The sequence below is a fragment of the Serinus canaria genome, chromosome 14, assembly GCF_022539315.1.
Source record: "Serinus canaria isolate serCan28SL12 chromosome 14, serCan2020, whole genome shotgun sequence".
In the NCBI taxonomy this organism is placed as follows: domain Eukaryota; kingdom Metazoa; phylum Chordata; class Aves; order Passeriformes; family Fringillidae; genus Serinus; species Serinus canaria.
This window is the reverse complement of record NC_066328.1, coordinates 16275816-16298317: the sequence shown is the minus strand read 5'-3', so window position 1 is coordinate 16298317 and position 22502 is coordinate 16275816. Positions and strand designations below refer to the sequence as shown.

The window sequence follows — 22502 nt, the reverse complement described above, 5'->3', positions numbered from 1 at the left end:
CCCTCTCCTGAGTGTGCCTGGGTCCTTCAGTCTCCAGCTTCATCCTGATTCCAAGGCTGCGGCTGTTATTATGAGTGGCACCTGGGTTAGAGAAAGGCAAAGTTAAATGTCATTCCTGAGTGCAGTGGATGAGCTCGTGTGCTGTAAGACATGTGAATGCCTCTGCTACGCTTGTAAAAAGCCTTGGAGGGGGGGCCCTCAAATAGACACTATTTCTCACTCTGCTGCCTTCAACCCCCCCCCCCACCACACAATAACTCCTAACAAGATAGCTGCTCACCCTTCCTCTCCTAGTCACATTCCTTAACTCATCTGAAGCCTCAATCTAAAACAACACCCTTGACACTGGGTAGGTCCCTTTTGTGATGTGATGTATCTTTTGAAAAAGTGTTGTACTTGACGCAACCTAGAATTTCAAGAAGTTACGCTCCTCCAAAAAAACCAAAACAAACCAATAAAAAAACCCCAAACCAAAAAAACAAGAGCAAAACCAAAAATTACAAAAACCCTTAACCCCCCCCAAACACACAACCCAAAATCATGAACTTAAATGCACCCTACGTTCAATGCTGTTTTCTTCACAGTATCTTCAAAGCTTCTGTTGCTTTAGATGCCTAAAAGCAACTGCTGAAAAAAAGCTAAGATAAGCTGAAGGAGCCTCTTCACTGAAATCTGATGAGAGCACTTATCCCAGACAATTGCAGAGAAGGAATGAAGCCCCTCGGCAAGGACTGGGGTTAATATACCGCTGATTGTGCCCGCCTCTCATTCCCACAATGCCCAGGAAAAGGAGGGGGCAAATCCCACCAGGTATAAAAGCCCTCAGAGCAACTGCAGCTATTTGGCTTCTCTGACTTGAATTTAAGGAGAGTAAAGGGCTTGCTACAGGAGAAAACTCTTCGGGGAAATGACAATACTTTCTTTTATGCTATGGCTACTTGGAGCAAAAGGGTAGAAAGCTGGTAAGAAATGGAACTTTGTGTTTAGGCAGCATAACCAGATAAATTGGGTAATTTGCTGTTAACTAACATAGTTATTCCTTAGTGGCTGCTAAGTAGTACTTCACGTGTAACTAAGTAGGGTGGAGAAGAATACTAATGATATGAATGGTCTAAGTCTCCTCGTGATCTCTAATTAGGCCTGTCTACATTATAAGTAAAAATAAGTAAAATAACCCCCCCCCCCATCAGTGTAAGTGTAAAGTACGTGCCAGGCTTGCTTTTCTCTGACATACTTGGTTTTAGGGCACAGAAAGAAGTGGCCTGAAATGTAGTTTTAAACCCTTAAAATGGTGAAAACGGCAGAGCTTCCTTCAAGTGAACCCCTTAAAATGAGGAAACGGGGCAGTTACTTCCACCGAAACTAATACAATTGCAAATAAATAGCTTCTGCCCTTTAATTTAATCCCATAAAGTATTGGGAAAAGAGGGGTTTTCCTCACCTCAGATCTCTCCAGTGATGAAAAAAGAGGGATTTTCCCTCAATTCAAATCCTTAAGATGGAGGGACAGCTGGGCATCCCCCTCAATTTTGGCCTTAGGACAAGAAAAAGAGGGCGGTTACCCTTCATTCAAACCCATAAGAAACATCGTCAAGGTTTTCCCCTTCTATTTAAGATGGAAAATAACAGAAAATGGGGACTCCCTGTCAATTAGCACTCCTAACAGCATAGAAAGTGCAGGGGTTCTTCCAACCGAGACCATTAAATTTGAAGGGGAAGTAGAGTTACTCACAATTTGAATACAAAAAATAATAGAAAAGGAAGCTTTTCCCCCTTTTTTAAAACACTTTTTTTCCTAATAATCCCTCTCTTTTCTAGGAGTGCTGTGGAGGGTCTGGGGCTCTGGGGAGGGACTGACACTGTAAAAGGGGAAAGTTGAAAGCTCTCCCCTGGAACTCTAGGTGCTGCCCCTTGGCAAGAGGACTCCTCTGTTGGCATTTTCCAGCCAGAGTCCTAGTTCCCAGAAAACCTCTGCTGTAAGAATTCATTCGAAGTTTGCAGTTCTAGGAGTGGAAATCCCACAGGAAACACAAGGCTTCAGGCTCCAAATGGGATCTCTTTTCCACACAACGAAAAACTCAGAGAGCCCTTCTGGCAAGAGCAGTTCACTGGTGGCCTACAACTCTTGAGGGCCAGGCAGATCCAAATCCGCAGAAGCTTTAATCTGAGAAAATCATATGATGTTGGTACTTTTTTAAAAGGCAGAATGGCACATTTAGACCCTGGCTGATGATTTGGAAAGTGATTATTTTACACAGTAAATAAAGATTTCCATTCCACTGTCTGTAGGTCACTTTGGAGACAGCCCCTGAAATCCAAGACCAAGAAGAGCCATAGTTCCTAGCAGCTGTCATCTGGGAGGAGACCTATGACATTTGTGATTCAAGAAACCGAACCCCAAGTTTCAACACCTGATATGCAGATGCAAAAGACTGCTGTTTTCCTGAGGTAAGAAATACTTCAAACCTAACATTCGGAAGGAGTTCAGAATACACACCCAGGACGGCCATGCCCCGTAAAGCGCTGCCTCCTGGCACGTTGTCTCTATGGTAAACTCTGTCATGCTAGAAGTGTTAGGAAGCAGAATCCAAACTATGGCACAAACGCCTGTAAGGAAAAGGTACCTCTGTTCAAGACGTAGAATAACTTCCACCCTAATGTTTCAGAGTAAGTTGACATTGAGGGCCTAAGGGAGGCCAAGGCTACCTACAGCTCTACTTCCTAGAACCCATGGTGTCAGAGGAACACTTCAATGGTTGCGGTTTTACAACTGGAAGGAAAACTGGCGCTGGGCCGAGGGGACGGCAGTACCGCTCTCTGGCCACAAGACGGCGGCACTGCCGCGGAGCTCAGGCTGGGCCTGCGACCTCCATTGGGGGAAGGCAAAGAACAGAGGCAAAAGTTGCCAAAGGGCTTTTTCTATTCCCTTCAGCCCCTGCAGCTGTTTTAATGGTTTCAGGGCACTTGCTTGGTTCATTCCTAGATAAAAATGTTATGGCATTCTTTTCAAAACTACTACTCATCTCTAGTCAAGAGTTTCTTATATTCATTTAGAGATAAATTCCTATTCTTTGCTAATACCTGTAAATACGAAAAACTTGACAGGTTTTAGTATTCTATACCAACCCCTCACTGTGAATTTTCTGGCAGCTTTGGGTCCCTCTGAGGGAGAATACCCAGCATGAATCCCACTCACCTGCTCCTCCACGCAGCGCGGCTCCCGCTCCTAGGGACATTGGGGTGCGCCAAACTACATTAGTGCCCAATACATTAGAATTTCCACCCCCCCCCCCCCCTTAGCCTTTTTTTCTCACCCCCAATGAAGGCACAGAATGAGTCAAACTGCCCTGGACAGTAGCGCGGCACTTCCTTCAAGCCCTTTCCTTGTGTACATCCCCCCAAAAAGGGACTCTGCTGCAACAAGAAAGAAGGGCAGCCCCCACAAGGGTTGAAATTCCTCCCCAACCTCACTGTCACAGGTGAGATGCAGAAAGAGGGAGTGGCAGAAGAGAGCACACAGGAAGAAAATGAAGATCAGGGTGCAGGATGAAATTGAAAACTACAACTAAACAGAAAAACCTGGGATGGGCAGCATGACAGAAAGGCATTAAAAAAAGAACAGGGACAGGGAACGGGACACAAGGATCCAGTGAGAAGCAATGGCATGGGGGGCACTACAGAGCCACAGAGAATAAGAGGAACACGAGTGAGGCATGGAGAAGGACAGAGAAAAAGAGTGCCAAACACACGGCAAGGACAGAGGGATACGGAGTACGGAGACAAAGACGGAAACAAGGACCCAGAGAGGAAATGACTATGGCACGTGCAGGTGGCGGGGGGGGGGGGGGGGGGGGGGGGGAGATGGGCGCAGCAGAGGGGTGCAGAAAGATGCACGGCCAACAGGACAGAGGCTTACCAAGAGAAGGGTACGACGAGGGAGGAGGACTGCAGCAGGTGCAGACAGGTACAGGCAAAGGGACGAGGAAATACAGTCACAGTGCGGGACAAAGGAAAAAACAGAGGAAGAAAGAAGATAAAGATGCGGATAGGGTGGGAGGGAGACAAAAAGCAGGTCAGAGCAGAGAGAGGGATTAAGCAAGAAGAACAAGAAAGAGTGAAGTAGTGAAAGGGAACGGGAGGGGGAGCACACAGGACAAGAAAGAAACACAAGACGCACCTGTTTGAACCCTGGATGCTGAGAATTTTTATTAAACTTTCTGTGCTGAAAGGTGCAGACTCGCAAGAGAACACTGCGTTTGACCTGAGGCTGTGGACAAGGCTTCCAAAATTGATTAACAGCACTGGGCTTAAGGGTGTGTAGTTGGTTAGAAGTGTGTAACATCACAGGGTGGAAAACTTAAAGAGTTTGGGGTTTTAGAATATAGTAATAAATATGAAGCAAGATGGAGGTTTTAGGGTGGAGACAGGTTGTTTTGCCCAAATGGCAAAGTCTATCCCGGACAGCTGCTGGTAACTTCCTAGAATACATCACCAAGGCAGTGCTGTGGAACAAGAAAGTAGACATCAGGAACTTGAAAAACTCTCATCCTCTGAAAACCGAAAAGTCAGCAACAAAAAGCAAGCCTGCTTTGCCTTACAGGCACTTTCCTGCCAAGGGCATTCCTATCTCTTTCTTGGATCCTGAGCAAATGTTCGGAACGCTGAGTTTTTTGAGAGAACTGCTTTCCATTTTGATCAGTCTTAACTTGGAGTTTCCCTTGACACCAAAATCAGGGGGTGAACCAAACGTGGCTTCAACAGGAAGCAAGATCCGGGCTATCCAATCCCCAATTCTCTCAGGATTGACTTGTTGAAGCTTTCCAGGGTTAATTTAGCAAACTTAAGGGTTTGGCAATTTCAGGATCAAAACAACAAGGAATCTGTGAAAAAGAACCTGAAGACGGCTGAAAGCAGTCCCTGCTGATGACTCATTAAAACAACTCAGTCAAAAGGAGGCAGGATTGATTCAGTATTCACCAACCCATCTGGCCAAGATCAGACTTCCCTGCCCACCGACAGCACAGTAACGAGCAGGGACCTTTCTCCCACTCTCCAATATGGATGGATCTCCCTGCACACACAGAGAACTGTGGCCCTTCAGGGAACACCGACTTGGTCCTAGGCTGGCAACAGGAGAAAAGAGTATTTGGAACTCATTCTGACCTCAACGCCTTCCAGACTCAGGAGAAAGCACTTCCTACCGCTCCTGGAATTTTCCTCCCTGTCCCTTCCAGCTTTCAGAAGGTTTTGGAGCTGGGATTATCGGTGTGGTTCAGAAGCTACACGTGGTGCCTAAAGCATTCCCTCAGGAATGTGGAACTTCCCTCGTGCCTTTAATTTCTTTATGCCAACCATTCTCCCCGATGCTCCATAATCTAGAAAGAAAAAAGGGAGAAGACAAAAAACTATTTTATTCCGACTTTAAGGAGGGTTGCTTATCCCAACATGCTTCCAGGCAAAAAACTACTTCTGCCGCTCTAACAAATCCACCCGATCCACCCTTGATAGTAACTATTTAAATACTGTATCAAGAATCATAAGAACAGGAGACTTGAAATTCTCAGAAATGGTTCAGCTTGTCTACTTCAAGGACTTTCCCACCCAGGGAACTGAGGGCAACTCAGCATGACCCTTCCTCATTCCCCACTCACCTGCTCCTCCACTGCAGCGTGGCACTCTCTTCTAGGGACACTGGGGTGCCCCAAATGACATCAGAGCCCCCTGATGAGTCTCCACACCCTCCCCCTCCTCAGCCTTTTTTTTTTTTCCTCACCCCCAAAGAAGGCACAGAAGCAGTGGTATAAACACACATGGAGGGGAGCTCTGTATTTCCTTAAACAAAGCAATTCATTGTTTCCACAGAATATCGTGCAAGAAAGCTAGTCAGAAGCAACAGACGTTACACCCGAGCACCAAAAAACCCAAGAAAGAAAAAAAGCCAAAAAAGCCAAAAAACCCAAACCAGGATTATTCTTTCACTCATTCACCAGGATGTCCCCATGCATCTCACTTGCAACATTCTACTGTAGTAAAAGCTGAATACCAAGATTAAACCTTGTGACAGTACCAAATCAAATGCGGCATCATGTGGTTAAGAGACTCTACAGCAAAATCAAAAGCCACAGTAGTGCATGTTGTTCAGACTAATAGGTGGTATTACACAAATGTGATGCTGCCCCCCCATTTCTCCATAGCTTCAGCCTATCTTAATAGGTACTATCATCTTTGTTGGCGTTGGGGCTTTAATTAGCAATTTTCATGATATAAACCTGATTTTCCATTTTTACATTTGAGAACTTAAAAAAGCCTCTAATTTTGAAGGCAACAAAGTCACGTTAGTATTTTACATTTCTCCTCTCCAAGAAAAGTTTCCAGAGAGTGCAAGCTTGAATATCTATGAATCTGCACAAAAAGCCTAGGTACTGTATCGTTCAATGAGACATCCCCAATATAACGCAAGCCAAACATTTAGATTTTGGGCAAAATACTCTCCTGCCAGTATTGACCATCTAAATCAAGCAAGCCTAGAAAGCTCTAGTCCAGAAAGAATGCACCCTTGAAGGCAATTTCTACATTAATGAGGAGAATTACACACAAAAAGAAGAAATTCGGAACATAATTGCATAGTAATTAATCATTCCTTTACAGCTGTCTTCAATATAAACAGAACATAGTCTGTAACTACCAAAATGTGAAATGAAAGGCACCTTAAGCAGCACTTTCACAGACAATCACATTAGGTATTTTTTAATACAACAATCTGCTAAGGAAAATGATCCCCAGAAAAATGACGGGTTGCATAAAATTTAGCTTCAAGTTCAACTGGATTTGCAATACATCCTGTTCATCCCTACCTGCGCAATCCAGAAACTTCACCGTTTCCTACCAGTGTAAATTACTAAGACAAGACCGGCACAGAAAACAGCACGAAGAAATCAAACTTGCAAGATGAGGCTGCCGAAAAACTAGAAAAACAAGTTTTTTTCATTACAGTGCCAGTACAGGTGAATGCCAGCAAACTTTTGTCAGCTCCCTCAGGTCAGTCCTCAATTCTCTTTCAGCAGCTGAAGAGGAGCATTGCTTTCCTGGGCCGTATCTGAGTCCACGATCTGGCCGAAGAGAACCGCTTCCAGTCGCTCGTCAGTCTCCCTTTTCTCTCTGAACGCACACCATAACAACAGCCCTGTGCCGAGCACACTAAGAGGCAGCACCTTCACCGACGGCCTCTCGTGGTCGCTCCCCATCGACCGGCTAACGCTCCAAACCCGCGGACTGGCCTTGCTGCCGGAGAAGGGAATGGGCCCCGGATCCGCGCCCGCCGCACCCTCCGGGTTCCGCCGACGTGACAGCCCCCGCCGAGGCCCGGGCAGACACGGGGCTCGCCGCGCCCTGCAACGACCCACGCGGGAGCGTCGCGAAGGGCTCACGAAGACTCCCGGCCCCCGTAAACATCGCGGGCGGCCCCTGCCCGCCCCTCTCCTCAACACCGGCGGCCCCGGCCCGGCCCCCGTCCCAGCCCCCGTCTTCAGGGCCGGCTGCCCCGGCCCGCCCGCTCCTCACCGCCAGCGAGCCAGTGCCAGGATCATCCCGCGCTTTACGTGAGAGGAAGCGGAAAGGGCGAGGGCTCGGTGGGTTGGGCCGCGGCTCGACGCAGCTGCCGCCGTTGAGAGCAAGGCCGACTGGACGCCGGGCTGAGGGGGTCCCGAACCACAGGAGGCGGCACAGTGACCGCAGCCGGCGTTCACCGACGGCTACAGTGATGCTTCCACAGTTTGTGTTGGAGGAGTCCATTTTATTCCGTTTTACGTACAGAGAATTGCCGGGTATTACCTCAACACAACTATGCTTTTGTAACAACTCAGTGATTTCATTGTACCTTTCTGTCAGATTCTGACCAACTTCCATTTAACCTGACAGCCAAAGACGCCATCGACCTTTGACCTCGAGTCGGTGGAGTGGTGTGGTGTGCACTGCTGTGGCAAAAAAACCCGTTTATTTTTCTGCTAAAGTCTGTCCAGAAAACTTTTTAGCATATAGATGAAATAGCACGTTCTTAATATTGTATTTAGTACCTTTCTTAAAACACCTTGCACACTGGTCTTGAGCTGGTTTGTATTCACTCCAACTTCTACCACACTTGATCAATAAAAATAGCAAAACCTGGGACTAGGCACAGCGAATCTTTAAGTTCGTGCCAAATACTGGTCTTAACAAAAAAGTGTTACAAATGTTGTCAGAAACTAGCTAAGTATTCTCATAATGGTGTGCTCTCACTCTACTACACTGTGTTTGCTTTAGGGCACAAATTGAAACAAAGTCAAGAATAGTCACAAGAAGGCAGATCATCTTTGTGACATAATACATGTTCAGTTTAATTTACGTTATGTACCATCCAAGTTTCTTCACAGAGTGTAATTCCAAATTCCTGTATCGCCGTGCAGGTGCTCATCATCCTTTGACCCATTAAGAACTGATGCCACTGCAGTTGCCAGTTGGTGACTTACGTACTCAACGCTGGTATTTCCGGCTGTAAAATTTAGGTTTTTAATATGACATCAGTTATTCTGGCTTTTGAACACCAAAAAATTTTTGTAACAGAATTCACTAAATAATTTTGAAGTCATCTACAGTAAACTGAATTTGACTTTTGATTACAGAGTGCTTATCTGCAATAATTAAAAGAACTACTGCAATACTACCAAACAGGCAGAAATACTGTGCAAATTACATTGTTAATAGTTTAAATGTGCAGATAACATGTTTTAGAAAATTTTTATGAGTTTTTTTGCCAGAAAAGTTTCTCAAAGCAAAAAGAAAAAAAATAAGTTTGTCACTAATCTTAAGCTAATTTAATTAGCTCAAAGATTCTTTGTTTTGTTGAAGTGTCAATTCTGAACATAAAATCTATAAAAGAAAAAGATATATGTATTCATGAATATACATGTATTCCTGGACATTAAATTCTCCTTTGACAAATAGTTCATGTAATAAAGGGCATGACGGTCCGGCGGGAATGAGGAAAAACAAACGAACAAACAAATAGAAAACCAAATTACAAACCTCTCTCAAAAAAATAAAACCAAACCAAACCAAACCCCTCACCTCCCCCCCAAACAAACAAACAAACAAACAAACAAAAAAAAACCCCCAAAAAAACCCCAAAAATCTTGTCTGGAATTAATCCGGATAAGCCGTGCCCCTTCACAGCCAGCATCGGTCTTCTCTACTAAAAACTGCATGTCGTATGGTACTTACCTAACAGAAATCAAAGAGAGGGAAGAAAGAAACAGGCAACTTCAAAAAGGGAAAAAACCGATCCGAAAAGATACAGAGAAAACTTCAAGTGTTATGAAAGATATCAGGCCTTATGGTTACAATACAGAAGTGGAGTTACTTAACAGACACATTTGTTCTATTAATGGTGTAATATTGGTTTCCTTTTAAACTGGCACCCTTAAGGACTGGAGACAAACTTCAGTAACAACAGAAGACAAAATTTTTCTATAAAGCTAGAATTTCAAGTCATCAACAGATTTTTTGAGGACAAAGTCCTTGTGCATGGCAATCAAAACCTAAGTACTTATTAAAAACGTGTCTACTGAATTTTACCTCCAGATATGCCAGATTATTTATCTGTTACTGTAACTGAAAACAGCATTGGGGTATTCACAGTCTTAGCAGACAACAATGGACAAGAATGATACCAAAAACACTCACCAGAATTTCCTTTGTATGCAATACCATGCTGACCTAATAAAACTCTAAGTTTTTGTATTTCTTCAGAAAGTTGCTTGTATTCCTAAGAAAGAAAAAGCATCAAAAATAGCCCTCCCACTTTTCAAATACATACCTAGATTGGGAGCTTTTAAGAAAAAAATGCCTCTGTGCACAGCTGTTACACCTCTTGGCTTTGAAGAACTTAAAATGCTTGTTCCAGGATCATAGAGCAGATTATAGAAAAAGATTCGTGTCTGTGTTGCCAAAAGAGGAGCCAGCTTTTTTCAAGCCCAAGAGTAAAAATTAGAAATGCTTTCTGTAACTATTTCAAATCTGTCCTGTAACTAGCATTTTATCATAGGCCAAATCTTAAGTTTGCTTGAGGGCTACCCTTATTTTATAATTATTGTAGTTCTGCCGTCTGGAAATTTGTAAACTCTTCGACTCTTGGCCTAGTAACTTCATGTTCTTGCCCTCAGCAGTTTCTGTTACCTTACAGGCAGGGATTGCTTAGAGACTCAAAGCACATACCTGAAATCTCAGAGAAGCCCCTATTTTTTTCCTGTGTTTTGGTGTTTACGTGAATAAAGACAGAGCAAAAGAATAAATATTTAAGATTCTGTGTTTACCAAACCAGAAAATTTATGTCAATTAGGCTATGATGAAGCCAGAAAAAGAAATAGAAATTATTAAATACTGTATTGTTAATGAGTGAAAAAATAATCCTGTGACTGTTCCAGCTCCTATGAGATCAAAATGGTGATCTTTATATTGAAGTATATTCAGCTTAACCATGGTTTTATTTGGTTATATTTATTAATTGCTACATGGTGTTTTGTCTTTGCTACCTTCTTCAAATAAAAAGACAAACAGCAACTGCTTCTCTGCATTGTAAAGAATGAATTCCCATCCATGCCCTTTTTCTGATGGTCAGGTTGTGCCCTTTTAGATGGAGCACACCTTCTGCCTCTATTTTCCCCATTCCAACTGTGTTGGAGAAGAACTGTTCACATACACAAGAGTCATTCAGAAACAAATACAGCCATTCTGCCTTTTGCTTGTGCAACAGCCAATGCATTCTTACCCAAGTCTGGGTAATTATCCACAGAGAGAATTAAACGTGTCAACATTCTTGAGATTGGTTACATGTTTATCTTCACTAGTAATTTCTTCCTGTCTCCAGACTGATATTCCCCAAAAAGAGTACCTACAGGGCATTCATAACTCAAGCACATGCGCATACACCAATTCCTTCATAACCCCTATCTTCTTACTGGGCATTCATTTTTGCTGGTTTGTCTTTGACTTAGGGGCTATAATAAAGATACCGAATCACACGACATGCAGGCTGTTACATATTGAAACCAGAAAAGATAACTCCATGAAGAGATTCAGCTGAACACCAAGGGCATTTACATAATGCTCTCCCACTGATACTGTCGTGTAGTGAAAAGGTGACAATTCCACATTGTAAATATTATGCTCTATACCTTACTGCACTTTTCCACTGTTTCAAATTCCAGAGTTATTTTCTTACTCTGTTTTTCAAGTTCATTTTCTTCTGTTGCTTTTAGAAGTCCCGCTTCCTCAAAAATCTCTTTCAGAATTTTTTTGTAACCCTAGAAAAGAAAGTTTCCAAAAGGTGATAGATCAATCTATTCAACTCTCAGCTCTGCTTGTAATTTGCACTGGCCATTCCAAGTCCTCAAACTTCATTACCGTTTCACATAGCATTTACAGAACACGAAAATTATTATTTGCCAACTGCAGAATAAATGTGTCTGCTCTGAAAGGAGAAACTACAGAAGCCGGGTTTGGCTATTTGACAGTAATTTTTTTTTTTTTTTACCAAATAGAGTTGGAAAATTAATAAACCTGGTCGGTTATTAGTTCATCGTACAGAAGCTGCTCTGCTTCATCCCACTTCCTCTGCAGTGCTTCAGTCAGAGTTGGATAAACTGAAAAATGGAAGTCAAACCATGTAAAAACCAGGAGCACTGTCCTGCATTAGTTAATTCCTCCTCTAGTACAATGCAAGAATATTTGTTTTAAGAACTCAATGTTTCTTTACAGTACACAGTCTCCACTGCTTTCAAGAGCTGGGCTTACGCTTAAATTGCACTTCACACATTTAAAGTTTCTGGAGAATGTCCAGAAATATTTCCTATTTCCAGATCCAAGGCCTCATATTCCTTTGCTCAATGTAATTCTAATGGAGCTTTTTTAATGTAAGTAAATGGGCAGATACTACAGGGCTTATTCCTACAGTCCAAAAAAAGAAAGGGAAAAAAAATTAATTCACTGGGTCTACACTAGCAATGACAAAAAAAAAAAAGTATACATTTTTAATCTCAAATAAAACAATTATTTGAGAAAGACCATGTGTTATAATGACTGGGATTTAAAAAACCACTTCACATAATATGTTAACATTTAATATTAATTTATATTAAGGTACTCACGCAACCTAAAAATGGACACTCTGAGGATAGTGTATAAGCTAGCTGTTCCACAAAGTATTTTTTAAATCTTACCTAAAAGTGAGTGGGGATGGCACACGAGAGGAGTCTCAAATGTCAGAGAGTAAACACAAGTACTTGGCTCAGACACATAAGCCAATTTATTGCTTTTTCCACAAACAAGATGAACCTAAATATCAGGAAAAACAAAGATGAGCAAAAAATGTCTACATGAGACAACATCATCACTGATGATCTATTTGTGGTGTTGCTAGTAGATGCATTTCTGTACATACTGTCATGTCAAAGCTTCCAGTGCCTTTTTAAATTTTTTTCCGACAGAAAAAGCATCATAGCAAGCACACGATCTATTTATTTTATCAAATGTGAAAACTGTTTCCTCTAATGGGAAATTATTCTACCCACCAACCGTTGTTCCTTGGACTACTAAGTACCATATTTCCAGCAAGAATGAGAGTAAAAAGGACAGTGAATCGGACACCTTTAGAATCTCATCTAACATAAGCACAATCTTCTTAAATTTTATTTCTGACCAGTGTGCTAATTTAAGAATACAGGACACATCCAGACTGGAGAAAATTGTCTTCATCTTTAGATTTGCAGCACCAATATTTTCTGTCTTCAAAATGAAATGCCAGTGAAAAATTCAATCACAATATCAAATGTCATTCAAGATTATGAATTCTTTCTGCAGCTTCTATGGGAAATAAAGATGTTAAGCAGGCGCCTCCATCAGAGTATAACATTTTCACCATGGCCAGGATATGGCAGCCAAGTTGGCAGCTAATTGCAAGAGATTCAACAAGGTGAAGTGCTGGGTAATGCACTTTGATCATAGCAACCCCGTGTGCTGCTCCAGGCTTGGGCAAGAATAGCTGGAAGCTGCCTGGTGGCAAAATACCTGGGGATGCTGGTTGAAAGGTGTTACTCATCAGACTTGTGCTCCAGACCCTTCCACAGCTCCAGTGCCCTTTTCTAGACATGCTCTATCACCTCAACGTCTTTCTTGATATGTCCCCAGTGCTTGTTCTAACACCATGCTTAGCTTCTCAGCATGCTATTGTTAACTGCCAAATTCTTTTCCCTCCTTTTTCCTGCATGTTTTTTAGTAGGCTGGCATCTTGAATTCTGCAAAGAGCTCTTTTTCTTTATTTTGCCGGACACACATTACAAAGCACTGCACTGTATTTCTACAGTAATAATTATACCACTCTATCAAGGAAAAAATGAGTTGTAAGTAACAAATGAGAATACATAAGTAAATATCCCCCAAATTTTATCCTGATTCTAGCTTTCCTCCCCCAGTCATTCACACAGTCCCTGCAGAAAGTCATCTTTACGTTTTCTATCCCAGCTTCAATGATGACTTCTTCAGGGTAGGAATGTTTCAGTTTGTAGTCTCACAAGTGTTTGTAGAGTTATGATGTCTGAATTAGCATAGTTTAAGTTATTTTACCTTTGTCTGTCTGCTCTTAGTTTCACAGGAGTCTCCTTCTCTCATCCACATTCCAACGAACGTGTTATTGTCAATTTCCCATTCGTGCCAGATTCTGAAAAAAGAGGACACTGTTTTCAGTTGCTGGACAGAAAAAGATGAACCCTCAGGAAGAAAACCAAGAATACCCTTATACCATGTTCAATTTAAGTGCATATACTTTATTTCTGTTGTCTCAGGATTTCCAATTCCTACAGCCAACACCTTGGAAGCAGTGTAGTTTGTTATCCATGTTGCTATATAGGACACATCAACAGCACTTTTTGAGAGCACAGTTTTGGATCGAATTTCAGTTTGCCATTTGCAATTCATTTGCAGTTACAAATCTGTGTTTAAGTCTAGTAAAATAAAGTTTATAGATCAATCCCACAACAAATTCCATGAGGCTAAGTACCCTGTGCAACTCAGTTTGATTGCAGGATTTTTAGTGCTGGTGAGAGCACCTACAAAAACTAGTCTACTTCTGCTTGTCCTAAAGCAGAAATGAAATGATACCCGCAGCATGGTGATGTACCAGTTTCCTCACATACCCGCTTACTGTTTTGCAATTAGGAAAAAAAGAGATATCTATATACAAAATATCTAGAAAAGCAATGGTCTGGTTTATACTCAGATTTATTTTAGGTATTATGATTTGGTGGTATTATGATCCAGGGTATTTTTAAATACTTTGGGATAATTTTTTTTGGTTCTACATTGAGTGCTTTATAACTTTTTATATTGTTTAACAACCATTAGGCATAAAGCACTCTTTTTCATTTTGTCATATTTGTATTTAACCTAAACTGCAAATAGTTAATGGCCATGAAATCTGTGTTAAGCTGTAGTTGGACATTACTGAATTTCTCACACGAACATATCACACTTGCAGTTGGCAGGGGTTTTTAATCAGTCTCCAGCTAAAATAGAAGGTTAGTATTTATCGACAAAAAAAAAAAAAAAAAATCTGAACTTTTTAAGACAGGGTATTTTTATGTATAACGCCCTGGGAACTACCATGATCTAAGGTGACCAATGGAAGAATCTTAGTTTTAAAATGGCCTCATTTTTACAATCTATGAAGTGGCCTGCTGACAACATAGCAAAAACGTAAAAGGTCTAAGTGCCTTACCCTAAAATCCCACTATAGGCATTCCATCGAAAAGTTTGCTCATGCTGAGTGACATTATGGAAAGGACAAAACTCGTACTTGTACCTTAAAAGGAGAGAAAAGAGACAGAAAATAAGAAATGTTTCAGATTTGAATAAAAAACTAGTCTATTCCTAGAAAGTACATAACAAATATCCAAATCCAATACTTACGTGGATTCCACAAAACTGAAACACTTGCCAGCAAGCCTAAAGAGATGTGCAGGGCCTAAAAATATCACAAGGGATGACATAAAGGAAAAAGAATGTTTTGGTTAAATTTAAGCAAGCTACTGTGGTGACAAAAGTGCAAGAAGTATGTGACAAATTTAATTTTCTGCTGAACATAAGGCAATTTTTATCCTTCATATGAATTACTGTAAGTTCTCACTAGCACTATACTGGATTGCATCACGTTCTTTAATGCTTTTCATTCTCACTACCCTGTGAAATAAATAAGCCTAATTTGACAACAAAAATGAGAAACCTGTGTAAAAATAAACATTTGGAGGCAAGGTCCATAAAAGGAATTATCAGTGCAGATCTTGGCAAAATCTAACATTGAAATCACTGAAACGCTTGCTTGGAAGCTATCTCCAAATTCATCCAAACTCTTCAAGTTTAATATAGCAAAGCTCATTTGTTCAAAATGTTGACAGTGCAGCATATTTATGTTTCACTGAGATTCTCAAACTGGATTTTTTTTTTTTTGCCATTTGCCTTCATGGTCTGATCCAGGTAGCATTCAACAAGATAAAACTTTTGCCGTCAGACAGGCCAGCAGATGCAATTCTATTCTTTTAGTATTGACTACCAGGCTTGCTGCCAAAGAAATCCAAGACTGGAAATTTGTCATTAAAAAGAGGGAGGACATTTCTGAATTACATGCTAGAGAAGTATCTCAGTATCGCTCGTATATGGAAATTTACCTTGGAGTTATTAAATATTTATGAGGAAAGAAGAAAACAAATTACAAAACAAATAAAGTAAAACCCTATCCTGGATGCTAATTCCCCACGGTCAGGATTGCGTGGGTACTTTTTCCAAGAATCTAGACAAGCAATCCTACAAAGGTCAGACTGTGAGAATCACGCCCTCCAGAATGCTTTAACCACTGGGATACAGGGATACCGGGATACGGGCAGGTGCTCTTTCCCAAGTCTTCTTCTAACTGCATGATCTTGCATTTCATTCTAGAGATGGGCTTGGCCAAAGGGTCTACTACATAAAATCTGTGCCTCAGTGATTAGAATGCTCTGCCCGCAAATGAAAAACAGCAGGTGTGAATGTGTCCATAAGGAATGCATTAAACTCATGTCTCCCTTTCCAGGGCAGATGCTGTAGAAGAGAAACTACCAGAACTGTTATCCCAACTGTTTTGTAGAAGAGCAAGGGACGGTTTCCATTCTAAAGAAATAATTGTGCGAGGCAGGGTTCCATGCCCTTAGGTTCATGTTACATATACACTTCCAATTTTTGCCTACGTGTAAGATCCCACAACAAAGAAAGAAGGATTTCTGGTGTGTTATCCTTTCTTCCTACTTCTTTTGGCATCTTCCCATTTGGCATTCTATTACTAATCCCATTTCTAACTATACCATATTTTATATTTGCCCGTGCTTATTTTCCACGATGCTTACAAAACTACATACAAAATTCGGTTTTGTATGCATTAAGTCAAAATATACTATTTGCACTGCAAACGACTGCTGCTAAATGATGAAAACGGTACCAAAAAAAAAAAAAGGAAACCAAAAAACAACGGTTGCGTATACCTGATACTGCAGACGGTGACATCTTTGGCTGCAGCCTATTTGTTTGAGGCAAGAATGGGTTATTCAACCTTTCAAAAGAAGGAAAGTTAAACGTTTAAGGCTGAGTTATGCATCTGGGCGTCCATACATCCTCCCCTACCTGGGCGTCTCAACACCGACTGCCCGCGCGCCAACAGCGCGGTCTGCGGGAGCGGCCCGGCCCGGCGCCCCATCCCCGTTGGAAGAAACGGGCTGGAGCGGGCACGACGGCAAACAGACCCGAACACGTCGAGTGCAGGTGGATCACGGGACGACACGGCGAGCAGGCGGCCACGTACCCGAACGTATTCGGCTCCTCCACGATCTTCATTTTCCCCGCCGAGGCGAAGAGACCTGCTAGGAGAGAGCAGTTGAGCGCGGCGGATGGGCAAAGCGACCGGCGCGCCCGCCCGCGCCGCGGCCCCAGCACCCACCCAGCGCCGCGCTCAGCGCCGCAAGCAGCACCCGAGCCGCCATTGCCTGCTCGGCGGGAAGCGGAAGTCTGTAACGCCGCGGGGCGGTGTCTCCGCCGAGCGCGGCCATGGAGCGCGGCCGGCGCGGGGGCCGGCGCGGGGGCCGGCGCGGGACTCGCAGCCTCGAGACTTTCGCGGCGGAAGCGGAGGCCGCGCTGACAGGTGCGTGAGGCGCTGCGGGACGCGGGCAAGGGCAGGCGGGTCCTGCCGGGTTGTGTCGCGTCACCGTTGGGCATTGATGTACACCTGCTGTTTTCAGCTTGCCTGGACTGCGAGAGGGCCGAGGATGGGGGCGCTCGGGAGGCCAAGTTCCCCTGCCCCCTTGCCATGTGGGAGCTCGGACACTGCGATCCCAAGAAATGCACCGGGAGAAAACTAGCCCGGAAAGGGTTGCTGCGAACACTGCGCCTCCGCCAGAGATTCCCGGGCGTCGTCCTGAGTCCGCTGGCCACGGAGTACGTCTCTCCGGCTGACAGGTGGGGCCTCGGTGCCTGTTGGCAAAACCCGGCGGCGAGGGAAGTGGGGGAGCTGCAGACTGTGAGGGAGAGCACTTCGTTCAAATACCGTCCTGATGCTCGGTATTAAAAAGAGCATTTTAACCACTGATACATGGCTGAAACTCATATGGAATAAAATTGACGTTCTTATTACATTACATTGATGCATGAACCTGAGAAACAGAGTCGTTTTATCAAATCAGCTTAATATTTTTACACAGCTAGTATTAGATGAGAAAAGCATCTCTAGCTCCCAATGAAAAATCAAAGCGCAGGTCCTGTAGGTTATTTTCTTCAGAGCGCGGGCCTGTACCTGCTGTGTCTTTTATCATGCTATATTTAAGTTCTTCAGTTAGACAACACAATGTGTTAACTGGAAAACTTGTTGCGGAAAAGGAGAATTTTCTTCAAACGTGCCTGCAGAATTTTTATAGAGATGTACTTATTAGAGAAAAGATTTGTCTCTAGAAGCAGAGAAAACCTAGCAGAGAACCTAAATTGGAACTTCGGTGTAGTTGAAGGTGTGAACATTAATCACATTTCTGTGACATTTTTAAACCTAGAATTATTCACATTTCATTTTGAAACACATGGGTAAACCTTTTTTTGCCATTTGTATGTTTGGAGGAAAATCATGCTACTATTCTTTCTCATTGAGTCTCTGTTAGAGGTTATTGTAAAGCATATGGGTTTTGATTAACAAAAGCAGGGGATGTATGCAAGTTTGTTGCCAATACAAAGCAGCAATTGGAATTCTCACTTCATCAGTATAATGGTAACAATTTTTCAATTACAGTGACATTTCTTTTTTTCAGGTGTGTCATTGCTCAGAGTGGAATTGCAGTCATAGATTGCTCATGGGCCAAATTAGAAGAAACTCCCTTTAAGAGAATGAGGGGGAGTCATCCACGGTTGCTGCCTTACTTGGTGGCTGCAAATCCCGTAAACTACGGTCGGCCATGCAAGCTGTCCTGTGTGGAAGCTTTTGCTGCAGCGTTTTGCATTGTTGGTAGGCTCAATTGTCTGATGTGAAGTATGGTGCTAGCAATTGCTACATCCTTAATAAACCAGAAAAGATGGTCTGCCACAAAATAAACTGTAATGTTGTCATACGGGTCATCGCTTTCTTGACTTTGGGATCAGATTGTCTAGCTTTCCTCCAAGTGCGTGTTATGAGTTGCACTGAGGTATCCGTGGAGTATTCACGTCAGCTACTAAACAGGACGCAGACTGATAATCCTCATTTTGTCTGGATGGTGCATAACATTAGAAAAACTGTTAAAAAAAAAAAAAAAGATGGAACACAAATGCTTAGGCAAGATTGCCTTAATGGGAGGTAGCAGCTGGCTGTCAACAGGGCGAGGTCTGAGTAAGAACAAAAGAAATTGCCCCCTCTTGTGATGTTTTGCAGACTCATCACAGAACTTTGATAAAAGAAATACTCTACCATACTGCAGACAAATCTTATCTTCTGAAAATACTGTATGTACAATTGATCTTGTACTGAAGGGCTGTGGGAGCTAGAGCTTGATTACCTGTACAAAATACTTTTATGTAGCACTTGCTAGAAGGCTATAAACTACTCTTGGATTGAGTTCCATGTTTCAAGTTAAACTGAAATTTGAAAATATTTGTAGTCTTTCCAAAAGTTTTAATCCCTGAACACTGAAAGAAACACTGGCAAAAATCTTTCTATTGTATTGACATGAATGCACATACTGAACTAGAAACATGTAAGCCAAGTGAAATCTCACAGTAAAGAAAAAAATTTATAAATTATTTTCTGTTTTAGGATTCCCAGATCTAGCCACCATTCTTCTAAGGAAATTTAAATGGGGTAAGGCATTTCTTGACCTGAACAAAAATCTCTTGGAAAAATACGCAGCCTGTCATTGCCAGGACGACATGCTCATCATTGAGAAGGACTTCTTAGCCTGTGTCCAAGAAAAAAAAGACGAAGAAGTAGGTAAGAGAAAAACAGAGACACACTACACATCTAACTAGTTTCTTTACAGGATTTTCCTTAAATCTCATAAAAATATTAGCAAGGTGCACAATGAGTGCTTTGCTGATAGGTGGTGTTCTGTCTTTATACTATGCTACGAGTACCTGTTAGCCCATTTGTTTCAACTCAAGTAGGGTGAAAATGACTAAAGCAATTTAATGCATAGAGTATTCACAGCTGAACTGTAAAGCGGTTACCTTTATTCAGCTAACCAAACTGGAAACTTAGGAGCAAAAAGAAAATATGATCCTTCCTTGTTTTCTATACAGATGTTAAAAGCAGAGTATGAGTAAAAAGACTAGTAATTGAGAAGGAGATATGAGAGAAATATAGGCATGCAGTCAGACACCAAGTTAGTTACACATAAATCTAAGAAGGACCTTTAATAGACATATTTATGTAGTCCTCAATCAAGATGTTTAAAATCAGATCTATAAAGAGAATTAAAATAACTTTTAATAAGTACAAGTAGTTTATTCCCAAAGTCTTCCAGTAATTTATTGCAATCCCAGTATTTCAGGCTGTATTCCAGTGAGTGCTTGGTCTCATTCAAGACAGCACAAAGAAAGGCAGATAATCAAGAATATGAAAAGGGATTATCCTAACTAACATTTTCCTTTCATGGTGATTAAGTCCTTAAAATAGGCCAGGGGCTCATACTGCAAGAAGATGGTCAATAGCCTTCACTTGCTCTAAACTTCGATTTCTTTGCCATGATACCGAATTAAACCTTCCTCCTGGTGGAAGCCTAACTATGTAAATTAAACCGAAGGCAGCTCTTAAGAGGCAACATGGCTATGCCACTTAAAGCACACTTCCACCTACAAATCCTATGTATTTTCTGGTTTAACTGCAGAACCAAGACTTGTTCGACTTTTCTGACAGTTCTTCCTAGCTACTTCAGCCGAAGTAAGCCCAGCCCTACCCTTACTCAGCAAGAGCTAAATCTGGACAGCTGTAATTCACTTCAGTGGACATCAGCTAACTAGACAGCTGTTTTAGAATTTAATCCGTGTTTTCTTACCCAAAGCCTTAGAAACCTACCTACACAATCGGACCACCTCTAAAGAGCTACGGAACCCCTTGCAGCGGGTGAGGGAAAAGAGTGAAAAGCCTAAATTGGCCAGGCAGGACTTGGGTTATTTTCTCCTCTCCCCCAGTTTCTCCTCAAACAACTATGCTAAACTTACGAGAGAGGTGAACTAGCCTTTTTCTGCCTTCCTCTCCCTGCCATTAATCTATGAAAATGAAGGAAGAACATTAAGAAAATGCTTTTTTCATCTTTTTTTTCCAGATCCATTTGATGTTGACCTAGAAAAAGAATTTTCTAATCCCAACAGGCCAGTCAATTCCTCAAGGTAATGAAATTTAATTTAAATAATAGTTTTACTTACTATAAGTTATTTTGCTTTTATAATCTTGAAAAATGTTTCCAGTCTAGCACCAAGAAAAGAAGACTCTGAGGAGGACAGCATAAGCAATTCAGATGATGCCACTGAAAGCAGTGAAAGCACTGATGAGAGCAATCCAGAAGAAATAAAAATCCCCAGCAATCCCAAAGAGTTGTAACATCTTGTATAAAGAAATTTTCTTGTGAATACTTGCGTGTGTTTTGTTCACCTATAACTTGGTGCTTAGCAAACCTCAGTCTCTGTGCAGGTTTGTAGGTAGTTTTAGGCATATAGGTTATTTAATTTTCAGGTAAGTATGGAACATCAAATTATTTTGTAAGGAGTTTAAAGCTTAGTTACAAGTTTAAAAATAACCCAGTATTCTAAATAAGGAGTCTGGAAAGTGGTTTATAGGGCATTATTTTTAACTAATAGTATATTAGATAAACTTTCTTAACTTCTGGTCCATATTTCAACAGGAGAACACAACTAAGCTGTTGGCCTGTTCATGGTACCTACCACATAGGGAGTCTCTTGACTTTTTGCAGGCCTGAACCTGCCATATGTATTTCAACTACTTAATCTGTTTAGAATAAACTGAGCTAAGCCTGAAAAGAAAAAAAAGCTTCTTGGAAATGCTTTAACATTTCAGTATGTCTTTTCAGGAACTTTAATTGCTCATTTTAGTTACTCTGATACAGTCCTAAGCAACAACAGTGTTTTTGACACTTCATACTCAGAAGTGCCAAAAGTTCATACTTGTACTGTGAAATTTTACATCACAGGTTCATCAGTGCTATTCATCACTCAAAGTGGCACTGTACCAAGTCAGAAATATACATTGTCTGGCCCTTAAAAACTTTGTGACAAACTCTACCAGCACTAGTATCTTAGGTCACTTTTCCCAATGCCTGCCAGTTTGTATAGTGAAAACAAACTGTAAGCAGTTGTTTTCTATATATTTAATTAGAATTCTCTTGGAGTTTCAAGTACCCAACTGAAACCTAGTGATCCTTCAGTAGAATTGGAGATACTAAGGACAATTTGTAGACTCACCTTCACAAATCAAAGTTCTTCACATCACAGGACTTTCTCCTCTTGTCCCTGTACTGCTAGAGGGATGAAATACTAGCGCTACTGGAGCTAGAGCTGGGAGTAACAGCAGCAGTTTGGGTGGTACAAATACTCAAGTTCCCTTTTAAAAACAAGAAGCACAAGTAAATTAATTCTATAAGGGAACGTTCCCTTTGATTTGGTTTTTTCGATAACTTCCCCACCCATATGAAATCTGTCCCAAATGTGCTGCTTTAGCAAGGATTTCCTAAACAGTGACAAGAAAGCAATTCAATATAACTTTTAAAAGACTGAGAACCATGTGAGCATGTCGGCTATTTTAATTTAGGGTTCGGCTTTTATATTATTAAGCTGTAGTAATCAAATGCAGACAAGCAAAACAGATCTGGAAACAGAGCTGTATAACTTAGATTAACTTAAGTGCTGAGCTGTAGCCTTTTTGTAATAAA

General features: G+C 41.7%; 3 protein-coding genes across 5 annotated transcripts; 1 reads left to right on the top strand and 2 right to left on the bottom strand.

The window, feature by feature from the left end:
* Positions 1-5799: 5799 nt before the first annotated feature.
* Positions 5800-8193, bottom strand: LOC103817790 (protein CCSMST1). The gene is made up of 2 exons (XM_030229726.2): positions 7561-8193; positions 5800-7389 (listed from the first exon to the last, which is right to left on the bottom strand). The coding sequence occupies exons 1-2, from the start codon at positions 7584-7586 to the stop codon at positions 7047-7049; spliced, it is 369 nt and encodes a 122-aa protein (XP_030085586.1). The 5' UTR covers positions 7587-8193; the 3' UTR covers positions 5800-7046.
* Positions 8194-8342: 149 nt separating this feature from the next.
* GNPTG (N-acetylglucosamine-1-phosphate transferase subunit gamma) lies at positions 8343-17134 on the bottom strand. Of its 2 annotated transcripts, none has more exons than XM_030229723.2 (11): positions 17048-17134; positions 16913-16967; positions 16596-16663; positions 14995-15049; positions 14804-14887; positions 13654-13747; positions 12252-12366; positions 11593-11675; positions 11208-11336; positions 9718-9799; positions 8343-8527 (listed from the first exon to the last, which is right to left on the bottom strand). In XM_030229723.2, the coding sequence occupies exons 1-11, from the start codon at positions 17088-17090 to the stop codon at positions 8403-8405; spliced, it is 933 nt and encodes a 310-aa protein (XP_030085583.2). In that variant the 5' UTR covers positions 17091-17134; the 3' UTR covers positions 8343-8402. The 2 variants fall into 2 exon arrangements, with proteins under 2 accessions (XP_030085583.2, XP_030085582.2); XM_030229722.2 differs by having other exon boundaries at positions 16913-16970; positions 17048-17113.
* Positions 17104-21186, top strand: TSR3 (TSR3 ribosome maturation factor). Of its 2 annotated transcripts, none has more exons than XM_030229724.2 (6): positions 17104-17248; positions 17346-17562; positions 18399-18592; positions 19376-19549; positions 20883-20946; positions 21030-21186. In XM_030229724.2, the coding sequence occupies exons 1-6, from the start codon at positions 17155-17157 to the stop codon at positions 21049-21051; spliced, it is 765 nt and encodes a 254-aa protein (XP_030085584.1). In that variant the 5' UTR covers positions 17104-17154; the 3' UTR covers positions 21052-21186. The 2 variants fall into 2 exon arrangements, with proteins under 2 accessions (XP_030085584.1, XP_009090263.3); XM_009092015.4 differs by having other exon boundaries at positions 21025-21186.
* Positions 21187-22502: the final 1316 nt, after the last annotated feature.